General features: G+C 28.7%; 1 protein-coding gene across 2 annotated transcripts; it reads left to right on the top strand.

Moving 5' to 3' along the window:
- The first annotated feature begins 2,710 nt into the window (after window positions 1-2,710).
- LOC100572736 (X-linked retinitis pigmentosa GTPase regulator) lies at window positions 2,711-17,180 on the top strand. Of its 2 annotated transcripts, none has more exons than XM_016803767.2 (13): window positions 2,711-2,924; window positions 4,370-4,495; window positions 7,943-8,035; window positions 8,097-8,159; window positions 10,992-11,153; window positions 11,760-11,921; window positions 13,395-13,532; window positions 13,742-13,894; window positions 15,289-15,410; window positions 15,489-15,731; window positions 15,811-15,880; window positions 16,790-16,926; window positions 17,010-17,180. In XM_016803767.2, exons 1-13 carry the CDS (start codon window positions 2,900-2,902, stop codon window positions 17,031-17,033), a joined length of 1,518 nt encoding a protein of 505 aa, XP_016659256.1. In that variant the 5' UTR covers window positions 2,711-2,899; the 3' UTR covers window positions 17,034-17,180. The 2 variants fall into 2 exon arrangements, with proteins under 2 accessions (XP_016659256.1, XP_008182284.1); XM_008184062.3 differs by having other exon boundaries at window positions 15,489-15,716; window positions 17,010-17,112.
- The last annotated feature ends 3,694 nt before the right edge of the window (window positions 17,181-20,874 follow it).

Below are 20,874 nucleotides of genomic sequence, written 5' to 3'. Positions count from 1 at the left end.
GTTTGTGAATCTGTATAAATATTTAAAAAATTTAGTACAATTTCGCGATTTTTATCAATAAAAAATGTATCTAGATGAATTTATTTAGATTAGTAAAAAAAATATCTAAGATGAACGCTTAGATACCATGTAACTATTTATCTAGATAAGATAAAAGATGAACAAACAATTATCTAGATATTCATCTAGATAAATTTATCTAGATAAGTCCGAACACTGACTATAGGTAGGTACGGCTAGATCGACTCAATGGCATTTGTCTTTGGATAGTTTTTAAGATAAAAAAAAAAATCATTAAGTAACAGAATTAAGACCTAAAAACTAAAAAGGCTATAGAGACATAGAGTTATGATGTTATATAATTCAATTTTTTACTTCTGGAATATTATGATCATCGGTATCTTCCTCGTCGCTCTCTGCCGGATAGAAAGATAAAAATCTAGCCGCTTCCTGTAATGCATGTATTTGTTCATCTAGTGGTGGTTTTCTAGAACACATCGTCATTAATTTCAAGAAACCTTCTAATATTGATTTATTTTATTATATACTAAAAATGTTTTTCTATCAAAAACTAACGCAGTATTAATTAAGTAGTAACTTATTTGTTTTTAGGACGAGTTGCTTAGTTTTACATTATTGTTTACAAAACTGCCAGAGTAGGTAACTATTTAAAAGGTGTTTGGTTGTCAAGCTAGTAAATTAAAACAAGTTGTTGATCAACGACAATTAACTTGAGTTAATATTAACATTAACAACACTATTAAGTACCAACCACTAAACTTGTCGAATTTTAAAAATCCCCCGGAAACTCTGACACTTTATAACAATATATTGATTACGCCCTACGTACCTTTGGAGCAGAATAGGATCCTAAGATGTTACCATTGATTATACTATATTTTATGAATATGATTTTACCTATCTGTTGTTTTTTTTCAATTATTCACTTTAGTTTTAAAGATATTTAAGTATTTTGTCTCATCGGATCAAAACTCATCAGTTTCCATATTAAACACATTAATGTATTTAATACATTTATTTGTATCAGTTTATTTACTTATGAGTTATGTCATGCAAAGGCGTTAAGAGGACGCCACAACATAGGAAAAACTGTTTTGCGTGGGATAACTTAACTCCCTCTGTATTTATAGTAGAATTACCAATATTCCACAACACATAAAGAAGAACTTTGTCTGTGCTATAGAGTTTTAATTTTTTTGATAGCACTTATCAATAATTTTTAATAATTAAACGAAACAAACAAAAAAAATCTAATGTTCTCAGACTAATAATAACTTTAATTGTATTTATGTTATCCAAATAATAAAAACGCTACGACACAGACAAAGTTCTTCCCTATGCGTTGTGAAATTTTGGTAGTTATACTATAAATACAGAGGGAGCATAGTTATTATTGTCCCGCGCAAAACAGTTGTTACCTGTTTACTATTAAGTGTGAGCTAGGTGGTTATTGAAAAAATAATTATTGTATTTTTAATAGATAGGTCCCTATAGTCCATACTGTATTAAATTTATATATTTCTCTGCATTAGGCTTACATTTTCAGAGTTAAATATAATGTCTGTTGATTGTTAAATTATAACTTAAGGTTCTCAACGTTGATTTAACTTGTCTTAACAGTCTAAAACAAAAGTTATTATTTTTAATTAATTTTCCAACGTTTGCTTTTACATAACGAGAGTAGAACAATAATTATCTACTAATTAACAGTTGTACCTACTCATAAAATAAAATAAACAGGATGGCACGGCGAATCCAAAATAGGTTGGGAACCACTGAAACAATAATATGTATCTACTCATTCAATCAAAAAGGGTGTTTTATGACAGGTACTATACTATAGAAGGTAGTATAGGCATCTCTATAATTTGTATATCGTGTCAACATATATTTAATTTTAAATACATTTACACCGCTGCTTGGTCGCCGAAATGTCGAGTTAAGAAATTGGTGAATTTTACATTAGGACAACCTGTATGTTCACATATATAATTGTACATACTTGTACTTTTATCTAGGTCTTTAGGGTTATTTTAGTCATTTTTTAGGTACGTTTTCATGTTATATTTTGTATAATATACAGGGTGTGAGGTGTGACAGGAAGAGTGGAAGACCTAACAAAATATATAAAATGATTCTACTTAAACGTATGACAAAAATTGTTAAAATTAGATGATTAGTAAATAACTTAAGAAATATACTCATGTCAGCAAATTCCCAAAAATAATATTTTGAAAAGAGCTATTATACGTTCCGAATTAATTTAATCAAAACAATATTGATATTTTAAAAAATTCTAAAAAATGAACTATTTGCCTTAGATAAATGTTTTTATCATCAAAATTGTTCTTATGATCAGATTCACAAATTGGCTAATTTGAATTCATCCAAAAAAAATTTTAATTCAATTTTAAAGTAGGTACCTATCAAAAAATAAAAATATTTTTTTTTATACTATTGGTACGTGTAGCGGCGCAAGTAACTATAAATTATAAAAAAAAAAAATTAAAAATATTGATTAAAACAAATCTGTCATCTTTCAGGTCTTTCTGTTACACCCTGTATAATATACTTCGACGCCAATCCATATATTATAATATATTGTTTGTACGAATTACAAATAATATTATGTGCATCGGTGCGTATTTCTGTCGAATAACTGTTGCCCGAGGGGTGGTATATGGGCTGGTAAGTATTATTATATAGTTGTTGTGATGTTTAGGCGTAGGCATACATTCGCTTGGCAACCACGTGTGTAACTACCGTAAACACAATGTGCGGTACGTTTCTGGTTGCCTATAGATCGCCACGCTTCGTTCGTGTCCGCACGGATTTTGTTCCGGAAAATTTTTAGTGCGGAAAATCGCGGGCCATCGACATGTCCGAAGAAGACGTGATACCGGGTAAGGCAGCAGCTCTGCATATTGTGTGTGTACTATAATTATCGCATAAACACGACCGATCGAATTTGTACGATACTATGCGACTCGTCCGTCGCAATCGAATAATATTATTATGCACCTATTCCATAAGAGTTGCTTGAAATCCGCGAGTTACGAGATGCCAATAACGACGGATTATTAATAATAATAATAATAATAATAATAATTGATACACCTTGTCGAAACCTGCGACGATTATTTATGATCTCATTTATGATAATAATTACAATATCGTTAGTATGCAGTGGGTCGAAGGGAGGTATGCCATCTCACCACTTTTTTGACGTGTCTCACATATTTCATATCCCTATATGTGAGTTACATATTATTATACGTCATATTATAATATGCTAACCTGCATGCTTAGACGTTCGGGAGATTTGATGTGGCTGATTTTTAAACAGTACTGAAACATTAATCCGTAAATGAATACTTTTATTATAGACAAATCGAAACATAATTAAGGCTGTGCAATAATTGTTAATTGGTTGTTGTTGAGTATATTAATAGGTACATTCGTAATGATTGAGTAAATTAATTTTAATCTTTTGTGAGAACAATTTTTTATATGCCTACAAAGATTATATCTATTTTTTTGCGGTAGAGCAAAAAATCGAAAAATTTTAGTTTTGTTTGCACATTTGTAATTTTTTTTATTTTTAATTAAGTATGGTTTAACTACGATAATAAAATACTTAAATACATCATCACATTTAACGAGAATTATTTTTGTTTTTCACTTAAATTACAAGTGATTAAATCAATATTTTATATACCTACGTTATAAAGTCGAGTATAACCATAATTATAGGTATAAAATAAATTAAACTTTGAACGTAAATATATTTTATTAAAAATCAATATTTTCATTAAATATAATATTTGTTTAGTACATAACATACAAATGTAGGTACCTATAAAACGTCGAACGGGAAGTAGCAGAATACGTAATATTATTATTATGTAATGTCCATCGTTTTGTATTAAATAAAATAAATAAATGAAAAATAACGAGTAAACGTCATGATTACAATAGAATTATAAAACAGGTCGGTAAACTTCAGAAACTCAATTTAAAAACGACTTCACGAATTCCTACCGTGTGTCGTTTTGGTTCCTCGACCTTACCGCGTAACCAGTTAACAAATATATTATACTTACTTACTCTAATATCGCATGCCTTATAATTTATTATATTTAACGTTATTAATTCCTAATACTGGCAAACATTATAATAATAACACTGGAAGCGTTAAAATAAAATTATGTTACACACGACTTTAGGGGTAGTGTACGTTTAAGCGCATGTGTCATCGGAGGTTTTTTATTCATCCCACTGTATAGGGAAACTGAATTATTTACTTTGTGTCATAAAGTTATAATGTGAAATTGAAATCGGATTTCAGAAACCGGAGCTGTTTTCACGTATGGAAAAAGTAGTTTTGCAGACAACATTCCAAGTCACTTTTTCATCAGAAATGATCCAGTAATCGAAATCAGTTGCGGCGAAGAACACTCTGGAATTGTCTGCAGTAAGATTTCGCCATTTCGGGTGCCAAACAATTTATTCGCAAATATTTTTGTTTTCGTAAAAATGTTATAGGTATCTAAGAAATAAATAATATACATAATGATGCGAGACACAATTAGGTATGTCCACCGTCGTTCAATCTGCATATTATATAGGTACAAGATAATCAATTAAAATGTCAAAATTACAACTTTTTTGAACATATTTTTTTACATAGTTTGTTGTCATTGCAAAGCAATATTTTTTTATCGTTTTCAGCTTTTACTTATTTGATTAAGAACAATCATTTTAATTTCATATTCCGAAGGGATCACTCGCACAAGAGTACACCGCAAAATGTTGATTCACTATAGGTACTCCAGTCATCTAAACTTTAAGACACTAAAGGTTAAAACTAAAACGCTAAAGAAGAAGGTACCTAGTAAGGTACTAGATATTACATACAATTTTTAAATTTCAAAGAATTCAAAATACAATACGCAAATGTATCGATTTGCCATCCCCATATGTATTTAAGTACTTCAACAAATATTTTTTTTCGGAATATGAAATTAAAAATGTATATTATCATTTAAAAAAGTAAAAACTTAAAAAAAATAACGAAATAAATTTAAAAAAAAGTGAAAACTTTTTGAAATAATGAATGTTAACTTATATATATTTATATGGTTCATCATGTATACTATATCTGTACGTCCAAAAGAATAATATGTACTAGCTTACGTCCATCCAAGACTACGATAGTTAGCCTTCATATCACCATGTAGGGGTGCACTAAAAAGGATTTTCCAGAATTCGTATTTTGAAAACAGGCTCACGCACAGGGATTTGTTGGCTTACAAAACGAATATTTTTTATGTTTATGTTTTTATATTTTAAATTCGGACAAAACCACCCAAATGACTATGTTCAAAATATTAATTGTAGTAAACACTTAAGGGGGCTGCAGCCGGTTTTGTCAAAAGTCAAAACTAATGTAGATTTTACCAATCTAAACATTAATTTTGTTTGTTATAATGTTTTTCAATATATTAAAATTCCGTATCATAAAATAAACCTTAACGGGGCTGGAAGGGCTCCAGTCAATGAAAAAGAGTGACTTTTAAACCAATTAGCTTGACAAAACTGGAAGAATTTGGTTTGACAGATTTTAATTTTGAAAACGGATTATGATTGATCAACAAGTTAACTAGGGGATGATCGAGGCGATTTTGAATATTCCAATAATTGTTAGTTTCATGATGAATAATGTAACAAAAATATCATATTTTTTCGATATTTTTATTCTTGGATATCACAGCTGAAAAAAAAAAATATTCAAAATCGCCTCGATCATTCCCTAGTAAACTTGTTGATCAATCATAATTCGTTTTCAAAATTAAAACCTGTCAAACCAAATTCTTCCAGTTTTGTCTAGCTTATTGGTCTAAAAGTCACTTTTTTTCATCTGCTGCAGCCCCCTTAACTATAGAGTTTGAAACAGAATAAATCCACAGGCATTATTTCATTTGTCAAGGATAACGGCATGTGCAGGATTAATAGGTAGCTACCTAGTATTTATATAAACACGTAATACTATAATTATAACATATTATCTACTATACATGGTTAAAATATGTTTACTATATAAATATGAATTCTACTACTGTATATTATGTATAAATATCATATTTTTATAATAATAACTATGACTATCACTGATCGCCCAACTTTCAACCGTATAATTTTCCTAACTCGAAGATTCACTCTACTCAAAATGTTTAAACCTAATGAAGTTCGTAAAAAATGAATATATTATTATATGTTAGAAACTTATAATATGATCCCTGACCATCATGGGCGTACTCACGGGGAGGTCATGGGGTTTAAGTCCCCCCCGCCATTGACCGTTTTTTACGCACCCGATTTTTGTATGCTGATAGCCCTCCTACATATTATGTTCCTAGAAATTATCCACTACCCTCCCACCATCGAAAATTCCTGATAACATCACTGGAATGACCATTATACTATATTAGGTATAGTTTTCGATTTTCAAAAGGATTCGTATCGTGTACTTTTGTTTGTTTATCCATAGGTACATCGTTTTCATGTACAGAGTATATTTTAAACTGTACGTGTGGCTCTCTTAATCGATACCTGAATAATTAATATTTATTAAGCGTCGCTGTGTGAATGTTGAGATTATCGCATTCACATAGGGCCATTAAATCCTCATGAATTATAACCGAAGTATTGAAATCTACTTTTACTTATATACAAAGCTTTGAGCGTGTGGTGTTTTAAATAAAACACTTGCAGGTTGAATATGCAAATATTGAGAATAAATAATAGTGAATACAATTATTCAAAACACAAACGTGCCTATTATTTTAGACATAATATTATAATTATATATATATATTTTTTTAAATTAATTAACCTGTGGCAACTTAGGCCATTGGGTGGTTTTTAACTGTGGGGGAGGGTACTGTAAGTTTTAAACACGTGTGTTTGATAGTTTGGCAGATTTCTTAGTGGGCACCCGTAGGTATCTGCCATGCCCGGGTGGGGGATGGCGGCACTTCTCTCCGAACACTGTGACTTGCCCGAAGAAAAATGCCACCAGCAGCCGGATTCGAACCGGCGTCGGTGTGCGGAGCAACCGACGCGTTAATCCACTCGGCCCCTCCGTCCCCCATAATATTATATTGTTATAGTCTATAGATTTTAAAATCACGGACCGGCAAAATAGAATATAGTGGTTATAATATAATAATAATATATATTTCAACTTCCTCATAATAATATTATTTACATTTAAAATTAACATTCAAAGTTGACACTTACTCCCCATAAGGAATAGCCTGTGGTGTGAGTAGGGAGTCTGTTACAATATTAATTAATTAACTATACACAAGTGTACAGTATAATGTGTATTATATACATTATATTATGTATTTATTTTTTATTTATATATACGCCTCAACTGCTAAGGTTATTGTCGTTTCTGAAATACAATACATTTTAAAGATTTATACAAAATATTTCAAGTATGATGCACGAAAGGCTTACGTTATTTTAATTACATGTGATATAATCCTATAATCCTATATGTCATATTTTCGACATAATATATTATTTTCGAAGTTAAGCAAAATATACTATTATACATCTAAAATCATATACACTCTTAAACTTTAAGGTCTTAGATATCGTTAATAAATTAAATTGTATGTTATTAGTTACCACGTTTTAAAAACGCAATTTTTTAATCAATATATTTGATTACTCATTTTTTTACTCCACAAGATAAATATGATCGCGTGATAGCGATGAATTAATAATTATTAAAAATATATATGACTACGCAAAAAAGACACACGCACATACATTATTATTGATAGAATAAATGCTCATAGTATTTTGTTGTCATATTATATTATGTGATTAAAAACTTGTTTTTTAGAAAACGGAAGAGTATTTTGTTTTGGAAAAAATAGTTTCGGACAACTTGGCCTAGGGCATACGGAAAATGTCTACAAGCCTAATTGTGTTAAAAGTATGGACTCGTAAGTATTCGTCAGAACAATGAATATACCTAATTAAGAATATTTTTGTAGGTTTAAAACCAGATAAGGTGAAGCATATAGCTTGTGGACGGTCACACACAATTGTTTCAACAGGTAATTTGTATTAATATTAATTGATTGTTAGTATTTGTTACGTAGCTTTAACTAAGCACGCACTGAACATAAAAAAATAATTTAAAACATAAAAAAGTTGAAGAATGTATCGAAGGAAAAAGTTAAGACACAAATTTATAAACTAAAATAGTAAAATATGCGTAATATCTATGCATTCTGGTTGAAACTATACATAGGTACGTATAATAATACTACCTTCAAATTGCTATATTTATTTTTTAATTTTAATATTTTCTTTGGTGTACAAATATAGAATATAAATATGAGACTTCAATGTATTATTCAAAGTACATAAAAGTATTTAAATTTAACATCAAACGGTTATTTTTTAATAACGAAGCAATAGAAATGTGCTGGTTTGATAGCAATATATTTTTTGTTTGCAGATATTTATAAAAAAATAAAATTGTTCTAAATTTTCTTTGCAAAGTTAACCTGCGTACGATTTTGAAGAAATTTTAGAAAATGTAGCCCCGCTCTTAATAGTTTTTTAAGTTCATATACATTTTTCCATTGATTACGTAGATTTAATTTTACAGTGAGTTCCGTTTAATGTGATCATATTGGTGCAGGTTATTTTGATTATAATAATTTTTTTAAATATTGTATACCTACCCTACTTAGTACTTACAATAAAAATATAATTAGGTACAAAAATAATAAAAATATTTTTTATGTGGAACTTTCAGAAATAATGTCGCTTCTCTTTGTAACCGTGTTTTCAACTTATCAAAACGAATAAGCAATTGTTTTTGATTGATAAATCTTTCCGTTTGAACAACACGAATTACAACTATATACTGAACGAAACGACAAACAATGATACACTGTAAGGACTTAGGACGTAAGGTCAAAAATACAATTTAATTGTATTCCGTCAGTTGGTTATATAGCTAAATCAATTTATAAAGCCAAAAAAATATAAAATCGATTAAAAGTGATTTAATTATCCGGTGAACAGTGATTCTAATAAAAGTTTAAATTAACAATAATTAGAAACACAAGATTTGGTTTGGGTTTTTTTTATTCCAATAAACGGTTGGTTCTATAAATCATATTTTCACATCAATTGGTATTCACTGTATTTATATTTTACGAGGATCTTTCCTGCACTAAAGTAATCATTTTATTATAATATAATATCCTATCCAACTCTATTTCTCTCATATTTTAATGAATTATGTTTAGCGTCTAAAACGCATTGTTTGGTTTTAAGAAATTCCCAAATCATTGTTATTTATTTTAAAACAGACGAACGCAATAAACTAATTTTAAAGCAAAGTTAATAATGCCAAAACGTACATGACGTCGAGACCTCGGATGGGTGACCGCAGTAGATATATGTTTAGAAATATTAGTCATATCATATAAATAATATCCACCGGACAAAGCTTTTTGTTATTTGTACGTACGCAGATGACCTACAACCGTGACACTTAGTGAACCAATTTGGCTGTAGTTGTTTTTATCGCATACAAACACTATTGTATTTCATCAAAGTTTGTGACTGCTTAATACTAATACGTTTATTATTATAACATAATAATATGCTTGACGTGGAATTAAGTACTGTTTCTATGTTTTGATGAGTACAAAATGTAATATAATTGTTTATACTTTGAAGTTTAAATTATATTCAAAGTATTTAACTTTTGTTTGTACATTGCATTTTTTTTTTTTGCAATTGTATATTATAGGTAGGTAATATATATTGTATTATACAGGAAGATGCTGCAAGTTGTGTAACCTTATATTAAAATAATAAAATATTATGTCGTTATACCTATCTATGAATTTACAAATTCTATTATGAGAAATCTAAAAATAAATAACGTCATAAAATTAAAAAATTCATTGACCTTAAAAATTTAAATGCCTCTAAAAAAAAAATTAACTGAGGTTTTTGAGATATTTTTTAAGTGCAGTTTTTTAAAATAATTAAACTATTTATTAACTTATATTTGAGATCAACTTGATAATAGTCAAAAATATTTTAATTTAATATTTTATATTAATTTAGTCATTTTAAAAAAATATTTCATATCTACGTTTATGTAGGCCAATATAAACGTTTACCAGCCAATATATAAAGTCGTAAACGATAGACTTTATAGTACAATATATATATTTACTCTACATATTAAGACAATCAGTTAAATATAATAAGCACCAGATAATGGGAGAACAATATGAATTACCAGAAATAATGTTTTCAAGTCACAGCATATTTAGCATTTTTAGTGTTAAAATAGTGTTGTTTTAGTTTAAATACTACGATGATTAAGAGGATGCTACCCACGCATTTGTTTTCTCCGTCTTACACACGTACGACATAGCAGATATTCGTTCACTAGTTTCAATAGTGTGCTGTTAGTTATGATATTAGAGTAATTTGACCAATTATACATTTTTAGATAATAACATTATCTGTGCTTAAACGTTGGCTTTTATTTGATATTTTAATTTTCAAGCGAGTTATGAGCATTTGTAATTTTTGATATTTCACATACCCATATCTTGCTTGAAAATGAAAATTTTGAAAATTCGGCAACGTTAAATCATAAATTATGTTCGTACCGAAATTTTTTATAATAGGTCAATTCACTCTAATATCAAAACTAACAGCACACTATTGAAACTAGTTAACGAGAATTTACGATGTCGTGCGTGTGTAGGACGGAGACAACAAATGTATGGGTAGCGTCCTCTTAATAATAATAATAATATATATTATCTATTAAATATGTGTATCATAATGATAGTCTTTAATTGGTTTTGCATTGTGAGAACTGTTATCTTTTTGCTCGTCAGAGAATAACATCGTTTACGGATTTGGCGATAACAGCGACGGCCAACTAGGACAATCGGTGGCGGACGTGACCCACAGCGATGTGCCCATCGAAGTCACCCGTTTCAACGATAAGAATATCATTCAATTATCCGCTGGATCGTATCACACGGCGGCCCTCTTAGGTCTTAATTGTTTTGCATAATTATAATAGTACAATTAGATATATACATATATATCGCCGCATAGGTGGATTTGATCTATAGACATAATAATATATATGGACTGTGCACCATATTATTGTCATACGGTTCCAAACATTGTTAGAAAGAGATAAATAGTCAAAACCCTGTGCATATAATACCTGTGTCTATGCTATCTTTTTCTAAACGCTTTGTTATCCTTGTTGTTAAGATCCTTTGTCTCTCTCACTGTATTGATCATGGATGTAGCTGGAGCCCGGATGTATCTTCGTTATCAGTCCCCATTCCTATATAGGCGTATGCGATTTCCAGTTGGATTATTAAATCCTATGGGTACCATTATGCACTTAGATCTCCCGCCCAAAAAACTAAATCCTAAAAGTGATTTCAAAGCTCATTTCTAAAACTTATTAAGATTCCCATATACATTATTACTACCCACAGTGAGTATTATAATGTATTCGAAAACCGTAACTACAAGAGGCCGATAATAGGTCTCTCCCGTGATTGAGTCCTCCTAAGAATGGTACTAGATATCGTTCTCTAACAGAAAACCGTATTTTTGTTCTCGTCTTCGGTACCCATCAGAAAACGGCGACGTTTATGTCTGGGGATCGAACAGCGACAGACAATTGGGACTCAACTCGATGGACGACGATTCGGTCAACGTCAGTGTGCCGACCATCGTGCCGATCGCCCTGCCCGTCTTGTACGTATCATGCGGGCACACTCACACCGCATTCGTCACGAGTAAGTAATAAATCATACCTAGTAAGACATTTTCCTTTTGATACCGCACCATCAACTATTAAATGGAAACCTGTGTTATTTTTAATTGTTTAAAACAACTCGTACTAAAAAATATCACTGAAGTTTTTTTGTACATAAATTTCGATCGAATATTTTTAATTTTTTTTATTTATACGCATTTAAAGTTCAGACAACAGAAGTGGTGCATTATAAATGGTGTGGAGTACAGTTATAGATTCGTAGGTGACGCGTGAAATATCGCAGATGGCACTATAAAATTATAAGACGATATTATTATAGCTGCGGCGGGAAAAGAGACTTGGGTATGTCTCACTATTGAATATGGGTATTAATAATACATTCAGAGGGCTATTGTATTACACTTTCGTGTTTTAGCTGCACGTCTGAACCTGATAAAAATAGTACTTATTTTTTTTATTATTTAAAATAATATTTACAATCTATACGTATAGTAGCATATGATATGTAAATTATACGAACTGGTGACGTAGCCAGTGGGAGGGGGATGTTTTGGGTGTTAAAACACCCTCCCATGCATTCCGTTATGCCATATTCACACACTACAACGGATTAAGATAAACTTTATCTTAACTAGTGCACATGGTGTCGTATAATTGCACTCGTGCAGATAATATTTACACTACACCAGTAGTAATATTTATTTAGCCTTCTAGTGTTACTTCCTGGGACGGTTAGAGTGGATAGTTGGGATATAAGAGGATTTTTGTGATTTGTAAGTTTGTTGTGAAAACTGTTATAGCGTTGGTGGGCTAGCTTTTTGAGGGTAGGGATATGTAGTTGATTGTGAATAGATAAGTATTTTGTTTTTGATGCTCAATTTGAACTCAATTATTGGGCGGAAAAAGTGAAGGAATGACAACAATTGTTATATATTAAAATAATGATGCCCGATGGGAGTTTTACCCTAAAAAAATGTTCGGTAAATGTACGTAAAGTTTTTTTTATAAGTATTCGTGTAGTATTTTTATTTAATACATTTTAAACTCCATAATATAATTTTTGGCATTTGCATTGAATAAATAATGATAATTTCGTAATATCCTAAACACTGTAGGTCTAGTGAATATATTTATATATTAAATATTATATGAACATGCATATTATTTTAATATTATCTTAGTTTACATTTTTAATAATATCAATATGTTACACATCTACGTCTTGTACTTTTGAACCAAATATTATTAATACAATGTTATTGTTTACATTAAAACGAAATTGAAATGAGGAATCACTAAATTTTATGAACGGTATACAAAATATCGATAAAATTAACGTACATTTACCTTAGTGGCTATAGTGGTATAGTTTACCAAGCTCCCATCCTAATTAATTATACATATATTATAATTTATATTCGCTATTATGTTTATTATTAATATATTACGATTAATGCCATATATATATTATTATAACTGTGACGGTTTTCAGGAATCGGAGACTTGTATACGTGCGGTGATAGAGAGTATGGAAAACTTGGCCATGGCCTGTGGTCACTGAGCCGGGTCGACACGACCGAAAAGATCGTAAAAGTCTCTTGCGGGGCTAACCACACGATCGCATTGAACGGTAAATAAAATCATCACTATTGACCGTACACAAATCATCCATTACTATTTACTACAATATAGCACTACTTACATCGATATAAAATATAACACACGTTAATAATACCTATCTACACAAATTATACGCACAAACGCTTATTTTAATAATTATAATAATTTAGAAATAAAATATTTCAATGTCAAACTAACCTTATACTTACTGACTTATAGACGCGGGAAAAGTGTTCGTTTGCGGTAACAACGACTGTGGACAAATAGGTCTGCGAAACGTCACATCGCAAGGTCATCTGTACCCTTGCCCCATTACCAACGAACCGATCGTTCAGATTGTGTGCGGCCAGAGCCACAGTGCTTTTATTACCGGTAAATAACTTATACTCACGTATTATTATTTATTACTTACCATACAGGTGATACGGTGTGCTTCGATTTAAATAACATTTGTCTACCCGTTTTTGTATTTTTGTACTTTTAATATACCGTAATATGCAGTGTTGCGATTGCGGAGTCTCTTGGATATATGTATCGAGCACTTTTTGTTTTGCATTTGAAGTCTAAATATGTATTAAATTGAGTATTGAATCGAAAATATAAAACGCACAGCAATGAGACTCTCAGACATTTCCTAAACTTAATGTATTATTCTTTCTATACACAATAATATTTAAACTAATTTCAAGCTATTCATACAATCATACCATGAACCTAGTCTACTATGGCACCTCGAGTTATACGCGATATTTGGAAAAAATCAGCTGAACCTACCAAATTCAGAAATGAGAAAATAATATTATAATATAAAAAAAACTATCCTTTGATGCTAATCCATCCGAACTTCTCTTAAAATCGTTTTCCTATACCTACAAATATACAATTAATCATTACACATTTAATTTAACACATCTATTAGTCATTTCTCATTACAGTAGTATACTCAATGGAAAGTTGCACTCGAAATCAATTATTTTTTATACTATTTTATTAATATAAACAGTCAAGGCCCTTAATAATTAAAGTACAATGATCATAACAATAGGAATAAATTACAAAATAGATATAACAATATAATTGGCATGAAGATGAATAACAGAAATACACAAGAAAAAGATGTAACAGGTACAAAAGATAACAAACAAAATTTATAAGATATGTCATATCCCATAGATACGTTAAAGTCAAATAGTGAAAGAAGTATCAGTGGATAGACAATATTATTTATAGAGCAGAGCCAGTTTTAAAGTTTTTTTTTCGCAAGTGTGAAGTTATAAAAAGTAAGAACATTAATTGTATTTTAAACTGACTATAGTAAACTAAATAAAAAAATTAATAAACTTACAGTGTGCAGACGCTACAATACGTTGACTTGAATAAGCCATACATTCTCTGAATATTATTTTAATTATTATTAATTACATAACATTGTGACTATTTGAGCTAAACTATTTTAAAAATTGAATTTTGAACAAATTGTATGTATCTATCAGTTAAATCTATAGTGTATTCTATAGGGTATATACTGTTCAAGTACTACTGATATACTTACCATGTGTTACGAATTATTTAAGAATTATAAACGACTAAATAATCGTCTGCTGATTAGGCGTCCCACGATCTCCAATCCACTATTATTGAGCCACTATACAATGTCGATGGTTTTTAAAATATTTTGTAACTAAACGTTGTACGCTTCTCTACATTTCATAGTAGTTTTATTGTATAACTATTTTAATCGAATATTTTTTTAATTATCATCTCAGCGAGTGGCAAACTATTTATGTGTGGCGACGGAAAATACGGAAAGCTCGGCATAGACGTCAATCAAATAACAACTCCAACGCTCGTGTTGGCGTTCGTAGACAAAAATTTAAACGTACAGATGGTATGTTCTTCATTATTATCCATTAAAAAAATATTTGAAATATACTAGAGATTAGATTGTATTACATTTTTTTTATAGGTCAGTTGTGGAGGAAATCATACTTTAATTCACGCCGAGCCCCTCGACAACGAACTCACTAATAATAGCTTACAACAAATAAAATCGTCTGACTCATTGCCTCCATTAAGGGTTGTGAAAAAGATAATCGAAGAGCGAAAAGAGAATATTGAACCATTTACATCGATTACGCCAGCCAAAGATAACGAACCGGAAGTATTGAACATAGTCAAAGAAAGCGGCGTAAAAGTAATGCTATATACGGTATATACCTATATAGGTACGACTATAATTTATTCCCGATAATTATGTACAGTATTTTTTGTTTTATTAAAAATATCAGGAAATTAACACAAATTTGATCGATCGACAAATTAATGAGGATAAAAAATCATTCAAAGATAAGATACCAAGTAAACTATCTATATTCATATATTATTATAATTATATAATATATTTTTAGAATAGAGTACATTTTATTTTGATTTTAAATTGATATTTTGATAAGTAGTTGATTTATAAGTAGTAAAGTGTCAATAAGTAAAGTAGAGTGCACAAGCAGCGATTGGGGGGAGGGCACTTGGGGCGCCATAGCCCCCCCAAAATAATTTAAAAATTTTTAAAGCCCCCACTTCTAATTTTGTAAAAAAAGATTCAAGCTCCCCTCCTGAAATACAATCAAACTTCCACATATACAAACAATGTTTCGTTTCTGACAAGGAAATTAAAAATGTATGTTGTCGTTCCAATAATTAAAAACTATTAATGAACAAATGTTGAGCCCCGCCAAATAATCTAACATTTTATAGTATTTTTCATCAGTTTATTACTGTAATATTGTTTGCTTGTGTCTGATAGGTATTGTAAATTAAAGATTTTTCGTACTTTTTGTGTTTGACCAGCTATAATAGTAATAATAAATATTTAATTAAATATCATCCCATAAAAATATGGTATTAATAATTAATACTTAATATATTTCTGGCTTAACAGCTCCACATACAGCAGCGTTGCTACTCGTAGCGTCAACATAAGCTAAAAACTTGTTATTTATTATATCTGTATACTTATTGTTGTTAATATATTATTATTATTATATAATTATTTTCTGTATTATTATTATTATTATTACTATATATCTTATTCAAATTGTTAAAAATGTACCTTGTAATTAATATCAATAGATGTAGATAGCCATGGCTAGGAACATCTTAATATACAAATAATAAAAAAAAAAATAAATACTTAATATTTATATCATTATAATATTATAGCTATACCACGTGTTTAATTAAACATTTAAATATTATTTTTTTTTGTAGCGGGAATAAAAATCTCAAATTTAGAAGATGAATCGGTAGAAAAAGAAGGGACAAATGCAAACATGTTGGTTATTAATGAGAAAACCGAAAAAAAAGAAGTAAATAAATCAAAATATCCTAGAAATGAGAGAGTACGGGTAAGTTAAATGGCTTTAAGCCAAGTAAAATTAGTATTAAATTTTAATTGATACCTAACATTATTAACTATTTTTTATTTCAGTCTCGCATGTGTATAGTCATTTAAAATAGATCTAATATTATATTATAATACTTAATCATACAATCTTATTATACATATTATTTGAATTATATTACTTAGACAATTTTTAGTTTTATGTATCCACAGTTTTAATATAAACGTTTATGAGGTATGACTACCTATGTAAAATATTATTTATGTTACGTGTGCCTAATCTCATTATTAAATTAAGATTTACATAGTATTATTATGTTCGTTTAAACACACTTTAAACTTTATTAAAGTGAGTGAAGGTCATTTGACTGGTTTATTTATTTTTTTCAATATTTCTGTAAATAATTTTTAGCTTATTGTCGAATTGTAGATAATAGATATAAATGCATTATAGTGTTATACCTATCAATTTTAAAAACATTCTTCTCAAATGTTAATCCGCAATCTATTCGGGTGTAAGCGTGTTGTATAAAAATTAAAAAACAGTAATCATGCTGCGATTGCAGCTTCGTATGAATTTGCAACACATTGTATACCTAGAAGTCCGCGTGGGCCATCGGAAAAACCTACTTAACGAGAAAATGGACGACAAACGACAAAACGGCCGGGCAATTTAAAATGCTGATGTATAATTTGTTACAAATAAAACGTATAGGTAACAAAAAGAACAGTTGACATTTTTTGAAATTTTCATTCCAACCATTGTCAAATCATCTCTATTTTGTCATGACTCGTGGTATTTCGCAAGTAATAATGTTGTATTATCATAAATATATCTTCCAAAAAAATTGGTTCAATTTTCTTTGACAAAACACACAGTAATAAGTCTATAATCACATTAGTTATTACAATACAGCTTTTGAAACAACCACTTTTTGAAACTATAACGGAGAACAATATAAGCATCAATAAGTAAGTAATAATATTTTTACTGCACATACCTATTAAATATTAGTTTTTGCTACATAATATTTTATTCTTTTCATGAATAATCCTCCCATATTATCATTGAAATAGATATATTTTCATTGCAATATCGTAATGATTAAACACTTAATTAATTTTCATATTAATATAAATAATAATAATAACATGTACATTACCATTTTATCACATAAAATTTAGATTTGAGTAAAACAATATTATAAAAACAATTAATGACATTTAAATATTTAAATATAATTAATACTTTAATAACAGTATGACATTACTGTAATGATATACACAATTTATTATGATATATAATTTTAGATTCCGAGCGGAGCGATGAATGTATTGATTTTACATTGATGTGTGTTTTATTTTTAGATTCTGAGTGGAACGATGAATGTATTGATTTTACAATGTGTGTTTTTTTTTTGTGTCTTCGTATCACGATATATAGTCGAAATAATGCTTCATATTTCATCTTTTCGTTGGGAAAGTGAAAATAGCTGTGCCTTGAGGAGGTCAATATTTCAAATATATAAGCATTTAATTTAGAGTTCAAATCTTGACAAATTACGTAAGAATCATGAAAATGTGCAAATTATTTTGAGTTAAAAATGTTTATTTTTAAATCTAAGATTTGCAAATTTAATGTAAGATTCTTTATTTACCTTTATCAAAAAAAAAAAATGTCCATAAAAAAGTCAAACTAAATTTTTATGAGCGTTTGTAGTTCAAATTTCTACAACATTAGATATTCACTCGATTTCTCAAGTAGCAATTTTCTTATTTTGTAGACGCTTGAAATTCATATCATATTTTTATTTTATCAATTCATATACTTGAAAAAAATTGATAAATCGAGCGACTGTCATCACGTCAAGAAGGTATATGGAACAACTCCGTTGAAAAAAATTGGAAAAATATTAAATAGTGTCTTCAGAAAATTGGAACATAAAAAGGCCTGTTGTTTTATATATATAAGGATTAGATAAGCTTTGTATTTTAATTTTTCAAGAGCTTTATACTTGTTTTTTATATACGAAAATGATACTAAAACCTCCAGCAGACTGTCAGGTATAACCATAACAAATTTCAGCCAAATCGGTCCAGTAGTTTTTTTGGTTAGCGCGGTCGTGGAAAACCCCTTACAATTGTATATAGTAGTATAATAGATATGTTTTAAGTTTTTATTAGCTTCCAAGTTCCAACCAAAAGTTATAATATCTTGACAGTTAATTAGATATCTTAAACGATGATATATTATTAGATTACATTTAGATTTAAGTAAATAAATTAAATATTATAGATCATAAAAATAAACAGAACATTTAAAACACTTCTTATTATATGAAATACTATATTATAATACAATAGCCGATAATAATAATGTCTCACATACGACACGCGTATTATGTGTCAGTGATACTACAATCTACGATATTTGATTCTAAATTATAATGAAAGGTATGTACTCCGTTGAAGAATGTAACTATATTCACCAGCTATGCGTGTTATAAACATTTTTTATGAATTTCTTACTCAAAATAATTTGCACGTTTTTGTGATTTTTATGTATATAGTGTCAAAATTGTAACTTAAATGCTCATAAAAAAAATCGTGAATGTATTTTTTAAATTTTTCAGATATATAATAGTATACTTTAGAAGTTTCAAGTACCCATGAATAATATTATACAATCACAATAAAATAACTAAAATAGTTACTCTAGGTTTTTTAATGTGTAATTTCGTCTATAATAAACTGAAATAATTATTCAATTTTAGATTTGATAAATTTTGTCAAAATTTGAACTTTAAATGCTTAAAAAAAAATTGTGCTTATGTATTTTTAATATTTTTCAACTGCTATTATAACAAATATATCAGAAGCCTTGCATCAAATTTTCACGCTGTTTTACCCAACAAATAAAATTGTATTGATATTTATAGAAAAAAAAACTAAAAAAATTGAATACTGACAATGTCCGTAAACAGCCCAAAAACAGTCAAAATATTTTCAAAATTGTATGGTGTATATAAAATGAAAATATAAACATTCAGTAAAATTTTTATGTATACACAGTTTTTCGTTTTTGAATAACGATAAAATAACAAAACCGCTACATGAAAAATCGAGTGAATATTGTAAAAATATGAACTTCAAACGTTCATAAAAATTTAATTTAATTTGCTTGTAAACATTTTTATTTTTTTTTGATAAAGGTAGAAAAACTTATAAAGAATCTTGTATTACGTTTTCAAATCTTAGATTTAAAAAGAAAAATTTTTATGAATTTTCAACTCAAAATAATTTGCTAATTTTGATGATTCTCCCGTATTTTGTCAATATTTGAACTTTTAATGCTTATAAATAAAAACTGTAACTAAGGATATTTAATATTTTTAAAAAGTCATTGTAACAGTATAGTAGGAGCATTGTATTAAATTGTCAAGCTTTTTTACCCAACAAATAAAGTTTTATTGATATCCATAGAAAAAAAAGACTAATATAATTGGAAACAGAAAATGTTCCTAAACAATTGAAAAAAAATCAAAATATTTTGAAAATTTTATTGTGTATAGAAAATGCAAATATAAACAACCAGTAAAAAGATCATGTATATACGTTAATTTGTTTTAAAACACAAAAAAGACACAAAAAAAACATACATTATTGTAAAATTAATACATTCATCATTCTAATATGTAAGCATTTAATGTTCAAATATTGACAAAATACTATCGACAGGAGTAGTTTTTATATTTATCGTATTTTTGGGTTATTACAGTATTAAAAAATTATTTTTATAAAGTTGAATTTTATCAAATTGTATTAAATCTATAATTTAAAAATTATTTTGTAGTTAGAAATGTATAAAATGTTCGACTTTTATAGCTAAGGATTAAAAATTTAAAACAAGGGTCCACGTAAGTAGGTTATTCTGTAACCAAAAAATATCTAA

This window comes from Acyrthosiphon pisum, chromosome A1 (assembly GCF_005508785.2).
Source record: "Acyrthosiphon pisum isolate AL4f chromosome A1, pea_aphid_22Mar2018_4r6ur, whole genome shotgun sequence".
Taxonomy (NCBI): domain Eukaryota; kingdom Metazoa; phylum Arthropoda; class Insecta; order Hemiptera; family Aphididae; genus Acyrthosiphon; species Acyrthosiphon pisum.
Note: the sequence above shows the minus strand (reverse complement) of the source record. Positions and strands in the feature narration are given on the sequence as shown.

Bases quoted from the DNA above. Each gene is read 5' to 3' on its own strand.
- LOC100572736 (XM_016803767.2), top strand. From the start codon at position 2,900: ATGTCCGAAGAAGACGTGATACCGG. The intron at 4,496-7,942 runs GTAAGATTTCGC...CTTGTTTTTTAG, and splicing joins ACACTCTGGAATTGTCTGCA to AAAACGGAAGAGTATTTTGT. The intron at 13,895-15,288 runs GTAAATAACTTA...TTATCATCTCAG, and splicing joins CCACAGTGCTTTTATTACCG to CGAGTGGCAAACTATTTATG.